Source organism: Hyperolius riggenbachi, chromosome 6 (assembly GCF_040937935.1).
Source record: "Hyperolius riggenbachi isolate aHypRig1 chromosome 6, aHypRig1.pri, whole genome shotgun sequence".
Taxonomy (NCBI): Eukaryota; Metazoa; Chordata; class Amphibia; order Anura; family Hyperoliidae; genus Hyperolius; species Hyperolius riggenbachi.
Genome location: NC_090651.1, coordinates 328,068,230 through 328,090,879, shown reverse-complemented (window position 1 = coordinate 328,090,879; position 22,650 = coordinate 328,068,230). Strand labels below are relative to the sequence as shown.

At 44.3% G+C, this 22,650-nt stretch overlaps 1 protein-coding gene and 1 non-coding gene across 2 annotated transcripts in view; one reads left to right on the top strand and one right to left on the bottom strand.

Moving 5' to 3' along the window:
• Window positions 1–5,593: 5,593 nt before the first annotated feature.
• On the top strand, window positions 5,594–5,667 carry TRNAN-GUU (transfer RNA asparagine (anticodon GUU)). The gene has a single exon. It is a non-coding gene; the product is annotated as a tRNA-Asn (tRNA).
• A 2,335-nt stretch (window positions 5,668–8,002) lies between these two features.
• The window catches only part of LOC137522898 (carcinoembryonic antigen-related cell adhesion molecule 1-like), a 78,164-nt gene continuing 63,516 nt past the window's right edge, over window positions 8,003–22,650 (bottom strand). The window contains exons 7-10 of the mRNA XM_068243033.1: window positions 11,179–11,321; window positions 10,546–10,625; window positions 9,861–9,890; window positions 8,003–8,598 (exon numbers count right to left, since the gene is read on the bottom strand). Coding sequence (XP_068099134.1) covers window positions 11,188–11,321 — 134 coding nt within the window. The 3' untranslated portion in view covers window positions 8,003–8,598; window positions 9,861–9,890; window positions 10,546–10,625; window positions 11,179–11,187. The remainder of the gene's footprint in view (window positions 8,599–9,860; window positions 9,891–10,545; window positions 10,626–11,178; window positions 11,322–22,650) is intronic.

Genomic DNA, 22,650 nt, shown 5'->3' with positions numbered 1-22,650 from the left:
GCGGTGTACACACAGTGGCAGTACACACAATGCTATATAGTCTGGCTGAGAGGTGTACACAGAGTGGCAGTACACACAATGCTATATAGTCTGGCTGAGCGGTGTACACAGAGTGGCAGTAAACAATGCTATATAGTCTGGCTGAGCGGTGTACACAGAGTGGCAGTACACACAATGCTATATAGTCTGGCTGAGCGGTGTACACAGAGTGGCAGTAAACAATGCTATATAGTCTGGCTGAGCGGTGTACACAGAGTGGCAGTACACACAATGCTATATAGTCTGGCTGAGCCGTGTACACACAGTGGCAGTAAACAATGCTATATAGTCTGGCTGAGCGGTGTACACACAGTGGCAGTACACACAATGCTATATAGTCTGGCTGAGCGGTGTACACACAGTGGCAGTACACACAATGCTATATAGTCTGGCTGAGCGGTGTACACACAGTGGCAGTACACACAATGCTATATAGTCTGGCTGAGCGGTGTACACAGAGTGGCAGTAAGCAATGCTACATAGTCTGGCTGAGCGGTGTACACAGAGTGGCAGTACACACAATGCTATATAGTCTGGCTGAGCCGTGTACACACAGTGGCAGTTAACAATGCTATATATAGCGTGGCTGAGCGAGGTACACAGTGGCAGTACACACAATGTTATATAGTGTGGCTGAGCGAGCGGTGTACTACTGTTCCCAGCAGCGACACACAATGACTGGGGGGACCCTGGCTAGCGTGGCTGGAGCGCGGACTACCCTGCCTGCCTACCCAAAGCTAAACTCACAGACAAATGGCGGAGATATGACGTGGTTCGGGTATTTATTAACCCGAACCACGTGACCGTTCGGCCAATCAGAGCGCGTTGGGGCCGAACCACGTGACCCGTTCGGCCAATCAGAGCGCGTTCGGGGTCCGAACCACGTGACCCGTTCGGCCAATCACAGCGCTAGCCGAACGTTCGGGGAACGTTCGGCCATGCGCTCTTAGTTCGGCCATGTGGCCGAACGGTTTGGCCGAGCACCATCAGGTGTTCGGCCAAACTCGAACATCACCCGAACAGGGTGATGTTCTGCAGAACCCGAACAGTGGCGAACACTGTTCGCCCAACACTTCTAGCAACACAGGATGGACGGTTCACCACCCGCATCCATCCTCTCACAATAGGTTGTGTGCACCTGCCCCTGTTCCTATGGAGACAGGAGACGGGATGCACACACGAGCGCTGCCCCAAGCCAGAAGAGCCAGGAGACGGAGACCTGCCGGCGGGGACAGATGCATCGCTGGATCCCGGAGGTAAGATTGTTAAACAGAGGGAGAAATTGCTTGCTTGGCAATTGGAAAAAGCTGTTATTTCCCACAATGCAACGAGGTTCACAGACAGCAAACTGTCAGGACTTTGGTCATAACATCAGATTGTGGGAGGGGTTTCACCACAATATTAGCCACACAGACCCCCTTCCCCACTCCAAATGATCTGTAAGAGAAGAGGTAAAGATTTCTTGTGGGAAAGGGGGTATCAGCTACTCATTGGAATACAGTTCAAAGATGTTAAAGTTCCTCTTTAAAGAGTAACTGTCAGGCTGCAAAAGCTAATTTAAACCTCTATTCTCCTGTGTTAAACAGTTTAGAAGGAAGCCAAAAAGGCAATACTGCAGTTAAAAATCTCTCTTACTTTAGATGTTTGCTGACAGCAAGGCTCTGTATTCCCAGGCTCCTAAGGAGGACGCAAGCCGAATAACAGATACTGCAAAGCATTCTTGGGCCCTCCCCTGGCTGCTAGTGAGGCTCAAGTTACAACAGCATGTAACAGTCTAGCTCACAGCACTAATAAATCTCCTGGCAGAGTACACTGCAGGAGTCCGCTATTGTTCCTAGCCACATGGCTAATTAATATTCACTGCACAGTAGTGTTATTCATCATTACCAGCGTTTGTGAGAGTGAATCATCAGGAAGCAGGCAGGACATGACGACACATTTGGCTTCATAGGAGACAGACAAACATGGAACCTGCCATGAGCTGTCAGGAGCATCATTCTCTGCAAATACTATATAAAAATTATGTGAAGTACAAACATGGACAGTGAAATGCATATGTAATGTAAGTACAGCTAATCTTTAGCTACTGATATATGTGTTTATTTTCTCTGAGACCCTATACCTAACAGCTCCTCTTTAAGGTTTGTAATTTTTTTTATAAGTTTATTTATTTTAATAATGCACAGAGACAAGTATTCCAGGAGGAGTCAGAGAACAAATTGTCACAAGGAAATGTGGAATAATTGAGAAAATCCCCATCACGGTTACTCTAACAAAGTCAACCAGAAGGAAACTACCTCAGGTAATGAGATTAAAGTGAAACGTCACCCAAGTTGTTGACTTTAGTGTTGGACAAAGTGAGGAAGGTTAAAGGAAACTTAAGATAAAGCATTCACAAGGACTTACACAACTGATTAAACAACTGATTACCCACTGACAGGGGTGCTCGGATAGTACTTTTTAAAATCCAAATTGATCCGGATCCAGATATCCGGATCCGGTTCAGATATCCGAATCTGACCTTTTTTTTTGTAACACTATATTTTATTCAAGATAACAATAAGTGTACAAGACGTAGAATGCAGTTGGGACTATAGAACCCGATAGGTATATACAGTACAGATATAACTTTTAACAAAATCTTCAGTCTGAAGTGACAGACTCAGAAAATGTCCCTGCAAGAATGTTCTGAGGTTAAGGAAGGACCAGAGAAGTTGGAGACCATGTTATGGGTGGAGTTCAGGAGCAGAGGTAAGAGATGAGTAGAGGTATCCTTGGGTCCATATAGACACATTCGCTGGGGGCAACCGAAAGGCGTATGAAAGGTTCTATAGAGGGTGTGTGGGAGGAGCTGAGGAGGGTTTCCTGTTCGAGAAAGAAAATTCTGGGTATTGACATCGAATTGGAGAGGAGGAAGAGGGGGGGGGGGGGGGAAGGGGGGGGGGGCAAAGGGAAGAAAGGGGGGGGTTAGTAAGACACAGTGTTCAGACAACTCCTTGAAGTGGGACTACAGGTACGGAAAGGGCCTGAGGTTTATAGGGCAGGGACCCTAGAAGGTCAGGGGGGTAGAAGGTCCGGGGTGGTAGTGGTCCAAGGGTCCCAAACTCTGTGGAACAATTCTTCGGTGTCTCTCAGAGAGGCCGTCATCTGTTCCATAGATTTGACCCAGTTTAATTTCAGTTTAACATCAGAGATATTGGGAGGTGCAATGTTTTTCCAGGCAGAAGCAATTGAGAGCCTGGTTGTCAAACTTCCTTTCGCCCCCCCCACAACCATTCAAGATTAAGAACGGCACAATGCAGGGCTGCCCCCTATCCCCCCTACTATTTGCTATTAGCATCGAACCCCTGGCTAGTGCTATTAGGACTAACAAAGACATTCTAGGTATAAAACAAGGCGCCCATGAACATAAAATTTCCCTCTTCGCGGATGACATCCTACTTTCCCTTTCTAGCCCTTTGACCTCCCTCCCAGCCCTTCACTCCACCATCTCCAACTATGAAGCAATCTCGGGGTTCAAACTAAACAAAGATAAAACCGAAGCCCTCCCAATCAAAATTCCCCCGGACTTACTCCTTTCCCTGAGGGCCCGGCATCAGCATATGAAATTTTTTCACTCAGGATCGGATTCAAAATAGAAGATAACATGAGGGTTACCAACCAAGAGAGAGCTATAGTACTGTAGAAAAGAAAAAAGCTGCATAATACTTATGACCTGTGTAAGCACGTACACCTAGCTAGGAGGGTAGATGTTAAACATTATGTTGGTACAGGTAATCTATTTAACTAAATCAAAGTGAGGGAGGCTGAAGGTGTTCAACTAGGTAGAGCGTCCATGTCCTCTGAGTTTTGCGGGAAAGTAAGGCTTCTCATCGGGACTGTGGACCATTCCGAGATATGGCGTTGTTTCCTTGGTGGGGAGGAGGTGCTAGGAGAGCGAAGGAGTGAGGTGGACAGTGGTGGAGGCATTTTGAGGCCCATCTGGCGTAGAAACAAGGGGGCATTGTCAATGTCTGAGACAGTGAAGGTCATTCCATTTCTGGTCACCATAAGACGGAAGGGGAATCCCCACTTGTAAGGGATGTGGGAATCCCTAAGGAGCTGGGTGACAGGTTTGAAGGCCCTTCTTTTAGCCAAAGTTATGAGGGAGAGGTCGTTGTAAACGTGGAGTTCATCCCCTTTAAAGGTGATCGAAGGGGTCTTTCTAAGGGCTTGCAGGACGGCCTCCTTTGCTTCGTAATAGTGAAGCCTGGTAATGATGTCTTTGGGTCTCTGTGCTGAGGGGGAGCGTTCGCCCAGAGATCTGTGGGCTCTATCCAGACGCCAGAGTTCATCTGGAACATCAGGGGCTACCGACTTGAAGAATTCGGTAAGGTGGGGAACGATCTGGTCAGGTCTGATAGACATGGAGACCCCTTTGATTCTAAGGTTTTGGCGCCGCTCTCTATTTTCCGAGTCCTCCTGGGCTGTGCGGAGTGACTTAAGGTCTGAGAGCATAATCTGATGTTCATCTTCTAGGTCTGCTTGTTTCTTAGAGAGAATATCTACCTTCCCCTCCAAGGTGTTAGTGCGGTCTCCCAGCCCAGCTATGTCTGCCTTAAGATCGTGCAGCGCTGAGAGCATGAGCTGCTGGAGGGAATCATGCATGCAGCGATAGTGTCTGTCTAGGGCTGTTTCAAGGAGTGAAGCTGTGATCGGCGTGGTGTCTGCTGCAATACTGGCCTGTGAGATGGAGGCTGAGTCAGCGTGGTTGGGCGCATCGGCGCCATCTTGAGAGCCAGTGGGGCGGACGAAGCGATCCATCGTGCCGCTCTGCGGAGAGGTCTTGGCGGAGGCTTTGGTTGGCATCTGCTGCGGGGAGTGTGCAGGGAACGATCCCGATAGGAGCCGCGTGTCCAGTGCTGCAGGGAAGCGTAAGGCGGCTCTGCTTAGGGAAGTGCGGGCGGGAGCTCCTGTCTCAGGCGGCCATCTCGGAAGCGCCGCGCATGCGCCCTCCGAATCTGACCTTTTAGATATCTGCGTGTACGCGGATATCTGGACGCATTATCCGTGGATATCCGACCTATTCGGATATCTGGGTAAAAAAACCGAAGTGCCCTTTTAAATGCTTCCAAACCGTTTTGGAAGGTGAAAAACACCCCCTCCACCTCCTCCTCCTCCATGTTCATGGATCTTTTCTTCCAGGGATTTGTAGGATGTCAAAAGCAAGCTCACATACATTGGCCAGGAATGAAACCCAGGTCAACTGCTTGGAAGGCAGCTATGCTCACCACCTTACTGCCACACAGTGATTGCTTTGCTGTAGGAAAAAGTGGTGTTAAACTTCTTGGAGCAGACTTACTTCCTCCCCCCATCCTCCCAGACACACATACATCCCCATAAAATCATTTAGCAGCAACTGTGTGCACAGTCTCTGTGGCACAATTGGTTAGCGCATTTGTCTGTTAACCGCAAGGTTGGTGGTTCAACCCACCCAGGGACGGCCTTGCCTTTTGTGTTCAACAGTTGTCCAAAGAGAACCCCAGATAGCCATTTAGCAGCAACTGCGTGCACAGTCTCTGTGGCGCAATTGGTTAGCGCATTTGGCTGTTGACCGAAAGGTTGGTGGTTCAAACCCACCCAGGGACGGCCTTGCCTTTTGTGTTCATCAGTTGTCCGCAGAGAACCCCAGATAGCCATTTAGTAGCAACTCCCTGCACAGTCTCTGTTGCGCAATTGATTAGTGCATTTGGCTGTTAACCGAAAGGTTGGTGATTCAAGCCCACCAAGGGATCTCTCTCTCTCTCTCTCTCTCTCTCTCTCTCTCTCTCTCTCTCTCTCTCTCTCTCTCTCTCTCTCTCTCTCTCTCTCTCCTGAATTTTCAGCTTAAAACCATCAACGGATACCGACGGAATTTCACAGGCAATTTCGGTATTCCGCCATATTGAAAAAGCAATTCCGTTCTGACGGAACGGAATGACCAATTTCCGCCTGAAATCATGGAAAATACAATTCTGCATCAAGCGATGACCATCACTACTAGAGAGAGAGAGATGAATCTACATGGCTATCTGGGGTTCTCTTTGGACACAAAAGGCAAGGCCGTCCCTGGGTGGGTTTGGACCACCAACCTTTTAACAGACAAATGCACTAACCAATTAAGCCACAGAGACTGTGCACACAGTTGCTGCTAAATTATTTTATGTGGATGTATGTGTGTCTTTTGCTTGTAGAGTCATCAGACACAGGCTGGGGGCAGGAATGATTTGTCTGTGATCTGTCCACACAGGAGCAGCTTGCTAGCAAGTAAGGATTAAAGCATGCCAGCCAACTAGCCAAATATATCTGTAGGTGAATTTTTTTCATCAATAGCACCATCAGTTGGACATCTGTTCTGCTCAAAAGCCTCTGAGTTCTGTTTGTAATTGTTACATTTGGTTTCTATCATTGCTAAACTAGTTAGCTTTAGTTTTATCACCTGAGTTAGGCAAAGAAAATATCTAAAGCTTGCCGTACAAACATCGATTTTGATCACCCAAATGGGACCCACCAGCCAGCCATTGCGCTCCCTTTGTGCCCCCCAAAAATTTGAAGCTGGATCCCCCACTGTTTTCATACAAATTATATGCAGCTTGAATCTGGTTTGATGATAAGTCAATTTCAAAATAGTTCCTGTTTAAACAACCAACATTCCAAAAGGTTTATAAACCCACATCCTACATAGATCAGGAAACAATGATGAAGTGTTCAGCAAAAAAAATGAAAATCCATATATTTTCATATACCGTTGTGAGGTGAAGGAAGTATTATTGAATAGAAAGACATAACAAAAAATCCTTTGGTAACCAGTAATCAAAATTAGGTGAACACAACCTCATATGAATGACACAAGACATATTAGAACATGTCCTATATTTTTTTTTTTAATAAAGACTTGATCAAAATGCAGAAGCAGTATGTAAAAAATTAGGTACACCTTGCCACTTCCATAGATGTTAAGGGGGTAAGTAGAAGCCAAGTGTTACTAGTTACAGGGACGGATCTAGACCAAGTTGCCCCAAGTTGCGCCTGGGGCAAGGTCAGGTTTTGGCGCCTAAACTGCCATTCCCCATCCAAATTTTGCCGCCTTTTTAAGAATTCAACAATTTGCGCCTGGGGCAAGAGACCCGCTTGCTCCCCCCTAGATCCGTCCCTGACTAGTTACAAGCACTTAATGAATTAATCGGAAGATGTGTAGGTGTTTTGTAATCGTCTAGTCCGGAGCATTCAGGTGTGTTAACACAATACCTAGAAGGAAAGACATCAGCAATGATTCTGGAGAACAATTGCTGCTGCCCATCAACCTCTGAAGGATTATAAGTAGAGATGTAGGCAAAAAGCTCGCGAACTGCTCGCCGCAGATAGCGGCCCCCATACTACTTCCGGGTTGCAATGTCTCGGAGTAGTATGCATGCCCGTGTCTGCACGCGTCCTTTAGTACGCATGCCCTGGCCTGGCGGTGCATGTCGTTGCAATCAGGGATGCACACCGCTGGGCCAGGGCATGCGTACTAAAGGACATGCGTACTACTGTGGGACATTGCAACCCGGAAGTAGTATGCGGCCAGAATGCCCATAGAGGTAGCATCTTTAATTATAAGGCCATTTCCAAACAATTCAAAGTCCATAATTCTACAGCACAAAACATGATTCGTTGTCAATCATTGACGGTTGACAATCTTCCTAGGACATAGCAACAAATTAACCCTAAAAAGATACCACGCAATGCTTAGAGAAATTACAAAAAAAAAAAAAAAAAACCCTAGCACTATATCTCAGTCTTTACACATTACATAGCTATGATAAACCATCCCAGATCCCTCCACACCCGTGTAGATACCTGCTTTTGTCAACTTTGTACTTTAGTTAAGAATTCTTTATTAAGTACAGTTTCAGAGAAGAGGCATTATTAAATAAAGACCTGCAAATGTGATGCTGTGCCGAGTCCTACAAAGAACAAAGTAAAATGTTCAATGTAAAAAACAAATAAGATTGAAAAATAAGGTTACATTTAGCAGTTCACTTTAGCGTCAGAACCAGCACTGTGGCGTCTTGCTCAAATGCTTTCAAATGCAAGCAGGCAAAAAAAAGAAAAAAACATTTTGTAACCTTCAGCGGTGCTTCCCAACGTTCAATTGTTTTTGACGTTTAAAAAGAGTTGAACATTGTTTTGCACAACGGCCATTGTTTAACGCGAATTTAACGTCCGTGTGAACCAGCCCTTAGTACTACCAATAAAAAAAAAAACAGGAAAAAAAACCCTTTCCAATTAGCTGCTGTAAAGCTGCTCTTTTCCTCCTTAGCAGGTCAGTCCATCAAGGAACTAAAAATCCAAACATGGATGGATTGAGGTGGCATCATAAATCTTCCAATGTCTTCAGCACTGCCAGTGTCTTCATTGCATCTTCCATGCTAAGGAGTCTGACTTTACGGTCTACATTCTTCATCGTGCAAAAATATTTATGCTTAAAAAGTTCCATTACTACTTCCCTGTAGTGGCCACCAGGTGGTGGTATATGTCTTTGTCCTTATGCATTAATTGCTGTATGGATAAAGAGAGAGATGAAATGACGCAATTGGTACATTAATAACATGCATTAATGCAAATCATTTTTTTAAAATTATATGCAAAATCTTTATGGCTGGGAATTGAATTAAACAATTACGGTATGTCCCTAGTACAATGTATGGCGACAATATTTACATTTTTCTGTTTGTGTTTCTTCAATAATTACAATCCCTTATTTGCAAAAATAACAGTGATATACCCTCATGACAAAAAAGTTGTATAGCTATATAGTTCTCTAGTTTTCCTAATTGTTTTATTTCCCCATCTCACCCATAACCAGCCCACAGCCATTTTAGGAAAACCTAAATGTGGCCAAATAGCAGTCCCTCAAATGCCTGCGTTTTGGTTGCTATTGGAAACTACTTGTGAGAGTACATTCTACCAACACAGGCCCCTCCCCTTCTACCTTCCCCACTGGTGATCATTTCATACTACATGGTGCCCATACACAATACAATAAAAACGTTAGATTTTCCCGTTTATTCAATCTAAATGATCAAATCGAATGAAAGTTGAAAATATTTTTTTTTTATCAAGAAATTCGAACGATTATCCCGTTTTTTAATAGAAAAATCTGATCGGACATGCTGGAAAAATCTTTATATTCGATCTAATGGAATAATCAAACTAAATTATCTAATCGGAAAAAATGGCCACCTTTAGAGGCTTGTTTATTCTCCATGTGTTTCTCTCTCTAAAGGTTCCCATACATGGTACAATTTTTCATTTTTTTCAATTAGATAATTTAGTTTGATTATTCCGTTAGATCGAATATAAAGATTTTTACAGCATGTCCGATCAGATTTTTCTAGAAAAAACGGGATAATCGTTTGAATTTCTTGATTGAAAAAAAAAATATTTTCAACTCTCATTCAATTCGATCATTTAGATCGAATAAACGGGAAAACGTTTTTAATGTATCGTGTATGGGCACCATAAGGTTCTCTATGAGTAGATGTGCTAATTGTTAAAAACAAAACAAAAACAAATCAGAATATATTTATTAGCTTTAACATTCCTTTTGTTTATTACAGTTGATGGTAAAAAAAAGTTCTCCTATGTCCAATCAATAACTTTATATTTTTGATCAAGTAGGAAATTGGCCTCTAAAAATGTTTTACTTGTCAACAAGTGGATTAATAATAATAATAATAATAATAATAATAGCTGTGACTTAATATGTTATTACCATAAGGCAAGCCAAGATAGAATCATTGTCAGCCATAAATACTTACTTCATAATTTGATTCTTGTCCTGCCTTTAGCTACACAGGAGGAAACAAATTTAAAAAAAAATTAAGATAAAAAATAAACAGGATTATTAAGAAAACCAGCTTAAACAACGAGGTTTACTGTATGTGCAAAGGACAATGTGCATTAGCTTGCAGCAGCCTATCTGATTTTATGACAGTGTGGCCAAATAAGTAAGATGAAGGATGGACCTTCACTGCACTGTGAGTATTTGCAACAGACTTGAGCTCAGTAATTATAATTGATTACTGTAGATATAAAGGTCATCCAGAAAGTAACAGCCATTTGTCTTTATCTGCCGCACAAGGTATTCTGCATAATTTAACTTGCATCTGTCAGGCTAACCTCTCCTCTCCCTGAACCACTTGTCACAAAACTGCAGGACACTGGTAACTGTTTGTTCAGCAGCATTAACACAACCCCCCCCCCCCTCCCCAGGGGCATTGCCCTATAACCGGTTGCTTCTTCATAAAGCATTGCATGTAAGAGTGAAGCATACTTTTCATTGATGCTTCACTGTAACTGATGTACCGTGAGTATAACTTTCAATGCCTATTTCCCGTTCCATTGCATTGCGTTCCTGCTGGCACAAGGAGCGCAACGGCCACTGTAAACGCATCAACACAGACGATGAGGGTAATTCAGAATGGAGACTCATTGAAAACTTACCTCAGTTCCTGGTAGAGTAGTTGAATAGATGTGTGATGGGGGGATATTATAATTTTCATATAATGAAGCTTCATGAGTTTCTGTAATGAAGAAATAAATTAAATTAAAAAGTGTAATGTTTATAATGACTTGGATTCTGTCTCTGTCAGTAGTAATAGTCATGTTAATACTCTGTACAGCACTGCATTAGATGTCAGCGATATATACAATACATGTATATCTATTTAATAAATAAAAAACACAGCCTGCCAGCGCTGATCAGCCGCTGGCAGGCTGATAGCTGTGATTACAGTTTGACAGCTCGCACTCAATAAACAGGTTTCCTGGCGGTTTATGTGCACATGTTATTGATATTGCATTTGCATTGTGTTGTGGTTCACAGTGGTGTAACTACAATTCATGCCCCCCCCCCCCCCCCCCCGCAAAACTTTGATGGGGCCCTACAATGTTCACAACCCTTCCCTTGCTTCCCCTCAGGGTCTTTCACTATTGCACAATATTTCTGGTCTCAGTCTTAGTACTTGCTGCAAACTGTGGTCATCCCCTGATTCCTGATTCTTTGTCCAGTATCTTAACAAATCCAAATGATTCAATATATCCTTAAAAAATTTTGAGGATTGTAAAAAAACTTACATAGACAGATTACATACTTTTTTTTGCCTTTAGAACAAAATACACTGTGACTATAATAATGATGATCCCAGCAATGACTCCAATCACAATACCAGCCACCTCTCCACCGCCAAGTCCACTGCACACTGGGCATGAAACTGGATCTGTGAACATAAATAGAAAAGATATTTGATGAAAAATGCAAAAGTTTTAAAAATAAGAAATGATCTGATTAGTCTAGTTATACTGCACCCAGGACGTTTTTGAGAAGTTATGGTTAGCATATACTTGAAAGAATATACAGTGGGATGCTAAGGTTTGGGCAATCTTGTTAATTGTCAGGATCTTTCTGTATAAATCATTGGTTGTTACAATAAAAAATGTAAGTTAAATATATCATATAGGAGACACACAGTAATATATGAGGAGTGAAATGAAGTTTATTGGATTTATAGAAAGTGTGCAATAATTGTTTAAACAAAATTAGGCAGGTTCATAAATTTGGGCACCACAAAAAATAAATTAAATCAATATTTAGTAGACCCTGCTTTAGCAGAAATTACAGCCTCTAAATGCTTCCTGTAGGTTCCAATGAGAGTCTGGATTCTGGTTGAAGGTATTTTGGACCATTCCTCTTTACAAAACATCTCTAGTTCATTCAGGTTTGATGGCAGGTTTGAGCATGGACAACTCTCTTAACTACTTAACGACCGCATCTTGCCGATGGGTGTAACTGCGGCGGCAGCCCCAGGACCACCTAACGCCGATTGGCGTCAAGTCCCGGAGCTGCAGTTTTGCAGGGAACACACACGCATGTGTGATCGTTCCCTGCCAGTTCACAGAGCTCTGGTTCGCGATTAGCCTGCCAGCTGCAAACCCGGCTAGCACGCTGGTAAGAGCCGACAGGAGAAAGAATTCCTCTTTGTTTACAATTGTACAGCGCTGCTATCTCCTGCAGCGCTTTTTGAGGGACTTTGGGCTGTCCCTCAGAGTGGCTCAATCTGCGTGGCCTCTCATAGGCTGATACCTATGAGAGGCGGGGAAAAGTGACGATCGCCATCCTATAGTGATTAGGATGGCATAGGGGGGAGGGAGGGAGAGGGAGGAAGGGAAAACCCTATTAAAAAAAATGTTATTGGCTATTATAGGCTCCACCCACTTCCCTGAATATTAATCTCAGTCACCCAGTGACCATCTGGGCAAAGTTTGAGAACCCTGCCATTAACAGTGTAAGAATGGCTGCAGTTTATATTTTCCCAGTGAAATTTGGTTTTGGTTCTGCCCACTTTTTGTAACCTGGACACACAGTCACTCAATGACCAATTTTGTGAGCTTTGGGGTCCTTGGCATCGATAATGTGTACTTTCCCATGAAATGAAACAAATCTGATTGACTGTTTGTGGCTCTGTCCCCTTTTCTGAATTTGAACCCCAGTGACCCAATGCCCAACTGTACCAGGTTTGAGGCCTGTGCCATTAACAGTGCAAGAATGGCAGCAATTTTAATATTCTCCTTGAAAAGTGATAAGTGATTTTTGATTGGCATTTTTAGGCTCCACCCACTTTTCTGAATATTAATCCCAGTCACCCAGTAACCAGCTGTGCAAAGTTTGAGAACCCTGCCATTGACAGTGAGGAAAGGCTGCAGTTTACAATTTCCCTGAAAAATCTGTCTTTGACTCCACCCAGTTTTTGTAACCTTGACACACAGTCACTCAATGATTAAGTTTGTGAGCTTTTGGGTTCCTGGCATCAAAATTCTGCTAATGGAAGCAGTTTATCCAGCAAAGAAATCTGATTGGCAGTGTTTGGCTCCGCCCCTTTACTGAATTTGAACCCCAGACACTTAATGACCGACTGTAGCAGGTTTGAGGCCTCTGCCATTAACAGTGTAAGAATGGCTGCAGTTTCAATATTCCCCTTGAAAATCAATAGGTGAATTTTGATTGGCTCTTGTAGGCTCCACCTACTTTTCCGAATATTAATCCCGGTCACCCAGTGACCAACTGTATGAAGTTTGAGAACCCTGCCATTAACAATGTAAGAAAAGTTGCAGTTTATATTTTCCAATGTAAAAAGTTAGTTGTTTTTGGCTCCGCGCACTATTTCTAACCTTAACCACTTGAGGACCCAGCCTTTACCCCCCCCTTAAGGACCAGCGGTGTTTACAGAGATCTGTGCTGGGTGGGCTCTACAGCCCCCAGCACAGATCAACCATTAGGCAGAGCGACCAGATCGTCCCCCTTTTTTCCCCACTAGGGGGATGATGTGCTGGGGGGGTCTGATCGCTCCTGCCTGCGTGTGGTTGGTGGAGGGGGCACCTCAAAGCCCCCTCCACCGCAGGATTCCCCCTCTCCCTCTCCTCCCTCCCTGCCCCGGAGATCGGAGGCTGCACAGGAACGGATCTGTCCTGTGCAGCCTCTAACAGGTTCCTGCCTGTCATGTGACAGCGATCCCCGGCCGCTGATTGGCCGGGGATTGCTGATCTGGTACAACGCTGCTACTGTTAGCAGCGTTGTACAAATGTAAACAAAGCAGATTATTTCCGCTTGTGTTTCCATTTAGCCTGCGAGCCGCGATCGGCGGCCCGCAGGCTATTCACGGAGTCCCCCGCCGTGAATTGACAGGAAGCAGCCGCTCGCGCGAGCGGCTGCTTCCTGATTAATTAGCCTGCAGCCAGCAACGCAGATGTGCGTCGCTGGTCCTGCAGCTACCAATTTGCCGACGCGCATTATGAGTGCGCGGTCGGCAAGTGGTTAACATACAGTCACTCAATGACCAAGTTTATGAGCTTTGGGGTCCTTGGCATAAATAAGTTGCATTTTACCATTGAAATTAAACAAATCTGATAGGCTGTATTTGGCCCGCTCCCTTCAGGATTTAAACCCCAGTCTCCCAGTGACTGACTGTACCAGATTTGAGGCCTCTGCCATTAAGAGTGTATGAATGGCAGCAATGTAAATATTCCCCTTGAAAATCAAAAGGTGAATTTTGATTGACTGCTGTAGGCTCCACCCACTTTCCTGAATATTAGTCCCAGTCACCTAGTGGCCAACTGTGTCACGTTTGAGAACCCTGCCAATAAGAGACCGGCTGAAATCAATCTAACAAATCGGATTGGCTGTTTGTGGCTCTAGTGAATTTGGACCCCAGTCACCCAGTGACTGACTGTATTAGGTTTGAGGCTTCTGCCATTAACAGTGTAAGAATGGTAGCAATGTAAATATTCCCCTTGAAAATCAATAGGTCAATTTTGATTGGCGCTGTAGCTAGGCTCCACCCACATTTCTGAATATTCATCCCAGTCACCCAGTGGCTAATTGTGTAAAGTTTGGGAACCCTGCCATGTGAAAAATTTAGTTGTTGGCACCGGCCACTTTTTCTAACCTTGACATACAGTCACTCAGTTATCAAATTTATCAGCTTTGCGGTCCTTGGTATCAATACTTTGTATATTTCCATTGAAAAATAAACAAATATGGCTGTTTGTGGCTCCGCCCTCTTTCTGAATTTGAACCCTAGTCACCCAATGACTGACTGTATCAGGTTTTATTAACAGTATAAGAATGGTAGCAGCTTAAATATTTCCGTTGAAAACAAAAGGTGATTTTTTATTGGCTGTTGTAGACTCCACCCACCTTCCAAAATCGTAATCTCATTCATCCAGTGACCAACTGTGCAAAGTTTGAGAGCCCTGCCATTAACAGTGTAAGAATGGCTGCAGTTTATATTTTCCAGTGAAAATAGTTTTAAGCTCCGCGCACTTTTTGTAACCTTGACACACAGTCACCCAGTGACCAAGTTTGTGAGCTTTCAGGTTCCTGGCATCAAAAATGTGTGAATGGAAGCAGTTTATCCACCAAGGAAATCTGATTGGCTGTAGGTGGCCCCGCCCTTTTAGTGAATTTGGACACCAGTCACCCAATGACCAACTGTAGCAAGTTTGAAGCCTCTGCCATTAACAGTGTAAGAATAGCAGCAGTTTAAATATTCCCCTTGAAAATCAATAGGTTAATTTTGATTGGCTGTTGTAGGCTCCTCCCATTTTCTTGAAACTTAATCGCAATCACCCTGTGATCAACTGTGGCAAGTTTGAGAACCCTGCGATTAACAGTCTAAGAATGGCCTACAGTTTACATTTTCCCATTTAAAATGAATGGCTGAAATTTGATTGGCAGTTTTATGCTCCTCCCACTTTTCCCGGATTCGTAACCTCGGTCACCAAGTGACCAATTGTGCCAAGTGTGGGGACTCTGGCTTGATTACTGTGAGAATGGCAGCCTTTTCCATTTTTTCTATTGACTTGAATGGGTGAAATCTGATTGGCTGTTTGTAGCTCTGCCCACGTGTGCAGGGGGGCCGCGAGACCCCCAGAACATATCATCCCAGGTAGTAAGGGATCTGTATACCAAGTTTCGTTCAAATCGGTCAAGGCATTTTCGCGTGATCGCGGCACATACACACACACACACACACACACACACACACACACACACACACACACACACACACACACACACACACACACACACACACACACACACACACACACACACACGATTTTATATATATAGATGGCCTGGTCACTAGGGGGGTGTAAGCCTGAGGTCCTGAAGTGGTTAACTCATACCACCGATTTTTTAATTATATTCAGGTCTGGGGACTGAGATGGCCATTCCAGAATGTTGCACTTGTTCATCTGCATGAATGCCTTAGTGGATTTTGAGTAGTGTTTAGGGTCGTTGTCTTGTTGAAAGATCCAGCCCCGGTGCAGCTTCAGCTTTTTCACTGATTCCTGGACATTGGTCTCCAGAATCTGCTGATACTGAGTGGAATCCATGCGTCCCTCAACTTTGACAAGATTCCCAGTTCCTGCACTGGCCACACAGCCTCACAGCATGATGAAACCACCACCATATTTTACTGTAGGTAGCAGGTGATTTTCCTGGAATGCTGTGTTGTTTTTCCTCCAAGCATAACGCCCCTTGTTATGCACAAATAACTCATTTTTAATTTCATCAGTCCACAGCACTTTATTCCAAAATGAAGCTGGTTTGTCCAAATGTGCTTTAGCATACCTCAAGCGGCTCTGTTTGTGCTGTGGGCGGAGAAAAGGCTTCCTCTGCATCACTCTCGCATACAGCATCTCCTTGTGTAAAGTGTGCCGAATGGTTGAACGATGCACAGTGACTCCATCTGCAGCAAGATGATGTTGTAGGTCTTTGGTGCTGGTCTGTAGGTTGACTCTGACTGTTCTCACCAATACTCGCTTCTGTTTATCCAAGATTTTTCTTGATCTGCCATTTCGAGCCTTAACTTGAACTGAGCCTGTGATCTTCCATTTCCTCCATATGTTCCTAACTGTGGAAACAGACAGCTGAAATCTCTGAAACAGCTTTCTGTGTCCTTCCCGTAAACCATGATGGTGAACAATCTTTGTCTTCAGGTCATTTGAGAGTTGTTTTAAGACCCCCATGTTGCTACTATTCAGAGAAAATTAGGGAAACTTACAATTGACCCCCTTAAATACATTTTCTCCTAATTGGATTTACCTGTGTATGTAGGTCAGAGGTCACTGAACTTACCAAGCCAATTTGAGTTCCAATAATTAGTTCTAAAGGTTTTGGAATGAATAAAATGATGCACCAGCCTAATTTTATTTAAGAACAACCGACCAGTATATTGTTGCACACTATTAAGTATGGAAAAATACACTGCAATAAAGTTAGTTCAAAATTGTATAAATCTTTATTAAATATCGTATAATTGTGCTAAATTAGCACCTATCAGTGATGGCTAATGTCGGCCAAAGAACCACCTAAAAATCCTCACCCCTTCACACATAAAACATCTATGAATATCTGACCATTCTGGAAACTCCTCAAAAACCCTCCAGTAAGGAACGTGAGGTAATCTAGCACACAACACAATTAGGTGTGGCCAAGCGATTTCAAAAATGTATACACTCACAGAGGTTAGAAAACGGAGACCAACATGATCTAGATATAAACGCCATAATTAAGCCTAACCAATAGACTGCATGCTAATAGCAAGTTGATCAGACTATGATGAAATTAGCCCTTGACCAATAAACTGCAGATATCTATAGCCCCACTACGCTGTATAGAAATAGAAAACACTGTGGTACCACCAAAAATAGCATGCTTCAAAAGATGTAGACAAAAAATAGACCACATTTCAGTTCCAGAACACCAGCTAAGTAGCATTGGTATATGTTGTTATCTTTGATATAGCAGCAGTAATAGGCCTTAGTTCTTCATAGTATAGGCACAGTCTGTGGTGTCCTCTTCATACAATACACACGACAAGAGACCCTAACAGTTCACCATCAGCACCACAGCGCAGCCACACTCCTATGCAATAGGTGTCATTTCATCAAGAGTAATCTTGTTTCCCTGTCCAATCGCAACAGAGATTCCTCAGAGAACAAATGCTTCACATAGGATTTTTCATCACGTTATATATAGCTATACTTATCGTTCTTCTAAACAGTTTTCATGCTGGATTGTGCCTTGCTATGACAGTCACTGGGCCCAGGCTATTGTAGTCTTCAGCAGTGCATAAGCCATGCTGGCATGGCGGCTCGACGTCCGGATGTATTGGTAAGCTGCGTTAATGCATTTCGCCCCGCCCTCAGAGCTTCGTCAGAACGTATGTCACGTACATCCGCAATACATGCGTATTTATAGCTGGAACATATGATGTAAGGATATTGTGCCATCTTGTGGCCATATTGAGTCTTTCAGGGATTTCCGCAATACATGCATAAATAACTCCGAATAGTTGTAGTCATGTTATTGCACCATCTTCTGGCCATGTTAATTATTTCAGGGATTGCCGCAATACATGCGTAATTATCTCCGGAATGGCTGTGATCAAGTTATTGCACCACCTTGTGGTCATATTTATTCTTACACCAGTTATATACAATACAACTAGACCATAGCATTACATGCTGCTCATAATAATTATATCCATTTTTTTCTATCCTTTACACATGATCCATTTACAGTATAATCTTTAATTCATATCTTAATAGTTCCAGCCATAGTTAAGTGTATAAAGGGGGAGAAAGTGTATCGAAATTATACCTAATAGTAATCATAATCCACCGGGGGAGCCGGCAGCCCACTCAGACCATTGTCAATTGCCCAACTATCTACAAGAACACCTTTACATTTAGATCTGTATTTAGACCTTTTGGGCTTAGTGTATCAAGGACATATGTCCAATAGCTCTCCTTCTTGTACAACTGTACATCAGTATTCATATATCTTGTTCTAGGATTGAGATGATATATGGCTTTAACCCTTAACCACCTCGGCGTTCTGATTCCCCAGGATTTCCGTGCAAAAAGTGGTACAATTAATTTTCAGAACCTTTTTCCTGTAACTTACCAAAATGAGTCAAGCAAGAGTTTAGTATACATTAGGAGTATAATAAAAGTGTCAAACACAAATTCTTGTCAAAAATAAAATAAAATTTATTAATGACAAACATAAATAGCTTGCATTTTTAATCAATGCAGAAATATCAAGAAAACACAGAAATAAATAAATGAAGGCAGAAAAATGTACACACAAGTCTAGAGGTTTACCCCTAAAACACCTCCTTAGTGTGGTACTCCTTGAAACAAGGTATTATACAAAGTGCCACGTCACAGTCTGGGCAATAAAAACGGCTCTCCTTTCTAATTTTTTTGCCGTCTTTGCCCTTTTTATTGCAGCAGACTACGCACCTCCTTGTAGGGGCTTGTTTCAGGGCGGTCGGCGGTAAATGTTCAGCAAAGTGGCGTCCAGAAAGCCGTGTCGGGTTTACGACGTATGACGCCCTGCGCCCCGGTCTAGCTGCTGACTCCGGTGGGGGGTGTTTGACACAGATGGCTTCTGTGAGCTTCCAGATGAAGTCGTGGTGGGGTACAGGACTGTCACTATTTTGTTTGTACAGGGCATAAGAGTTCCACATACATTGTTCCAGCAGGTGGCGAAAAATCTTTTTGTAGTATTTCCGCTGCTGTTTGCGGACAGCCGGATAAAACGACATTGCTCCATCAGCCCTGTCCACACTCCCCATCGTTTTGTTGTAATCCAACACTGCTTTGGGCTTCTCAACCTCCTGTCGACTCCTGGTAGTGGTGCGGGCAGTCTCTGCGTTGTGAACAGTGCTGAGGACGCACACATCCCGCTTGTCCCTCCACCTCAGAGCCATCATTTTGCCCTTCTGCCAGGCAACAACCTCCCCCTTCTTCAGCTTCCTGGCAGTAAAGACCGATGGCATATGGCGACGGTTAGCCCTCACCGTGCCGTATGCGTCAGTCTTATGCTGGATCAGGTGCTCAAATAGTTCCGGGGAGCTGTAAAAATTGTCTGTCGTAAGGCAGTACCCCTGATCCAGCAAAGGCTCAATAAGAGTTAGTACAGAGGAGGTAGCACACCCAAACTCCCTGTACTGAGGTGCAAACTGTGTGCCTTTACCTGTGTATATCACAGAGTTCCATATGTAGCCGGTCTTGGCCTCACACAGCATAAAGGACTTCACCCCAAAGCGTGCCCTTTTGGATGCAATAAATTGCACCCAGCTCAGTCTCCCCTTGTACGCCATGAGGCTCTCGTCCACGGTGATGTCTCTGTCCGGAACGTACACAGCCTTGAAATTGGCAACAATCAGCTGATAGATCTCCCAAATTTTCTTCAGCTTGGGAGCGGGGTGGGTGGCCTCATCAAACTCATCATTGTTGCTGAAGTGCAGGTACTTCATGATGAGGGTGAAGCGGGGCTCGGACATAACGGATCCAAAGAAAGGGGTACTGAGGATCTTGTTAGTGGTCCAGTACCACTTCTGCAGCGGCTTACCGACAACTCCCTGGAGGATGATGAGGCCCAGGAACACCCAGATATCATCACAGGTGACAGGTTCCCACTTTCGGCTCCGAGAGAACCTGGGTAGAGAAGCACCCTCCTGCTGCTGCGCTGCATACCGATTGGTCTCCTCTACGATCTTACGGATGACCTCATCGGTGAGGAATAGCTCCAGGTAGGACAGCGGACTGTGGTCGCATGCGATCTTCTGCCCGGGTGCCCCTGTGAAGGGGAACCTGGGTGGCGGAGCTTGAGTGGGGCTCTCTAGTTCACACCAAGTGCGTGCGACACTCACTGGCTCCTCGGTTTCGCCGTCACTGCTCTCCGACTCCGAAGACAGGTCACCGGGAACCTCGCTGTCCGTAGACTCCTCAACAAGCTCCTCCTCACTGTCGCTTCCCTCCAGGACATCCAGCAGCTCCTGGTCACACAAACGCCTCCGGGAAGACGAAGCCATGTCCCCAAAGCAGGATACGGGGGTCAAAGGTCAGCGACAGGAAAAAAAAATCAAATAAAAATCCAGCAAATGCAAACACACAGGGACCACAGCGTCTTGAAAAAGACTAATATAACTGCAATATGTATGTAGCAAAGACTGGAAAAGGCTGGAAAGGCAGAAATCACTCAAAGCACAGAAATCACAAAGCAGAGCTGACAAGCAGACTAAGCTATGGACACTGGGACTCTGAAAGAGGAAGAGGTGTAACGGTTCTGGGCTTTTATTTAGTGTGCACAGGTGTTTACTAAACATCTTTGAATTACTTTGGCATGATTGGATTACAATCAGCTTTGTGTACTGATGTAATCCAATTATGCAATGTATGAGACGGCCACCGGGGGGCGCCAGCTCAGCATCAGAGGAAGTTCTGAGTCTGCTGACATCAGAGGAAGTGGCTGGGCAGCGCCATCTTGCCTGCCCAGCCGATCACAGAGGAGAGCAAATGGGAGCCCGGGAGGGTGACAGAGGGACCCCCCAGCAGCAGCAGCAATACAAGGAGGGAGAAGGAGGGAGAAGGAGGGAGCCCACGGCAGCCCACTGAGCCACCTGGAGGTGGCAGATGCGCAGCAAACTGACCAAATCGAGCCCGGGAGGGAGACAGAGGGACTCCCCAGCAGCAGCAGCAGCAGCAGCAGAAGGAGGGAGCCCGCAGCAGCCTGCTGAGCCGACTGGAGGCCACATCAAACCCAGGAGGGTGACAGAGGGACCCCCTCAGCAGCAGCAGTACAAGGAGGGAGCTCGTGGCAGCCAGCTGAGCCGCCTGGAGGCAGCTGATGCGCACAGAACAGCAGTGGTGAGTGACAGCACTGCATGACGAGCTGAGCTCGTCAGAAACACTTTCAGCTTGTTTATTCTGGACGAGCTCAGCTCGTCCAGAACGCTAGGCAGGTTAAAGTAGAGGGATCAGCATTATTATGCTCTAAAAAAATGGAGAGCCACCGGTGTCTTTTCTTTTTCTGCATTTTCCTCTTTTCCTGCATCTATAATGTTTCTTACATGTTCCTGAATACGTGATCTCATCTCTCTTTTAGTTTTCCCTATGTAGAATTTACCACATGGGCAGGTCATCTGATATATCACATTTTTAGTTTTGCATGTCATTGCATGTCTAATATCATATTCTTTTGTTCCTGCTGAATTCGTAAATTTATCAGTGACCTGTATTAATGGACATATAGAGCAATCATTGCATCTATGCATCCCATTTTTACGTTTGAAAAAGTCTTGTCTATGGTTAGTCAATAAATCAGCTAAATTTTTATTGCGCCTCGCAGTCACAACAGGTCTGGGCCCTACTACTTTAGCAAGTCTCCTATCCTTCTGCAATATAGGCCAGAATCTATATAGGGTATCTTTAAGTCTTCCCCATTGTGGTCCATAGGTCGTAATTAGTTGTGGGGAAGAATTGCAATTTTGTCGATTTATCTTAGTCAGAAGTGTACTTCAATCGTTTTTTAGTGCTCTATATAGAGCCGATTTTAATAATTTATGAAGATATCCCCTGGCCCTAAGCCTCTCCTTAAGGTCATAGGCCTCAATTTTATATTGTGCTACATCACTGCAATTTCTACGTAGTCTTAAAAATTTCCCAATTGGCACTGCCCTTTTTTGTGACTGGAGATGTGCACTATCGTAATGAAGCAATAAATTCCCAGCTGTCGGTTTTCTATATGTCAAAGTCATAGTTACATAGTTATTTTGGTTGAAAAAAGACATACGTCCATCGAGTTCAACCAGTATAAAGTACAACACCAGCCTGCTCCCTCACATATCCCTGTTGATCCAGAGGAAGGCGAAAAAACCCTTACAAGGTATGGTCCAATTAGCCCCTAAAGGGAAAAATTCCTTCCCGACTCCAGATGGCAATCAGATAAAATCCCTGGATCAACATCATTAGGCATTACCTAGTAATTGTAGCCATGGATGTCTTTCAACGCAAGGAAAGCATCTAAGCTCCCTTTAAATGCAGGTATAGAGTTTGCCATAACGACTTCCTGTGGCAATGCATTCCACATCTTAATCACTCTTACTGTAAAGAACCCTTTCCTAAATTAATGGTTAAAACGTTTTTCCTCCATGCGCAGATCATGTCCTCTAGTCCTTTGAGAAGGCCTAG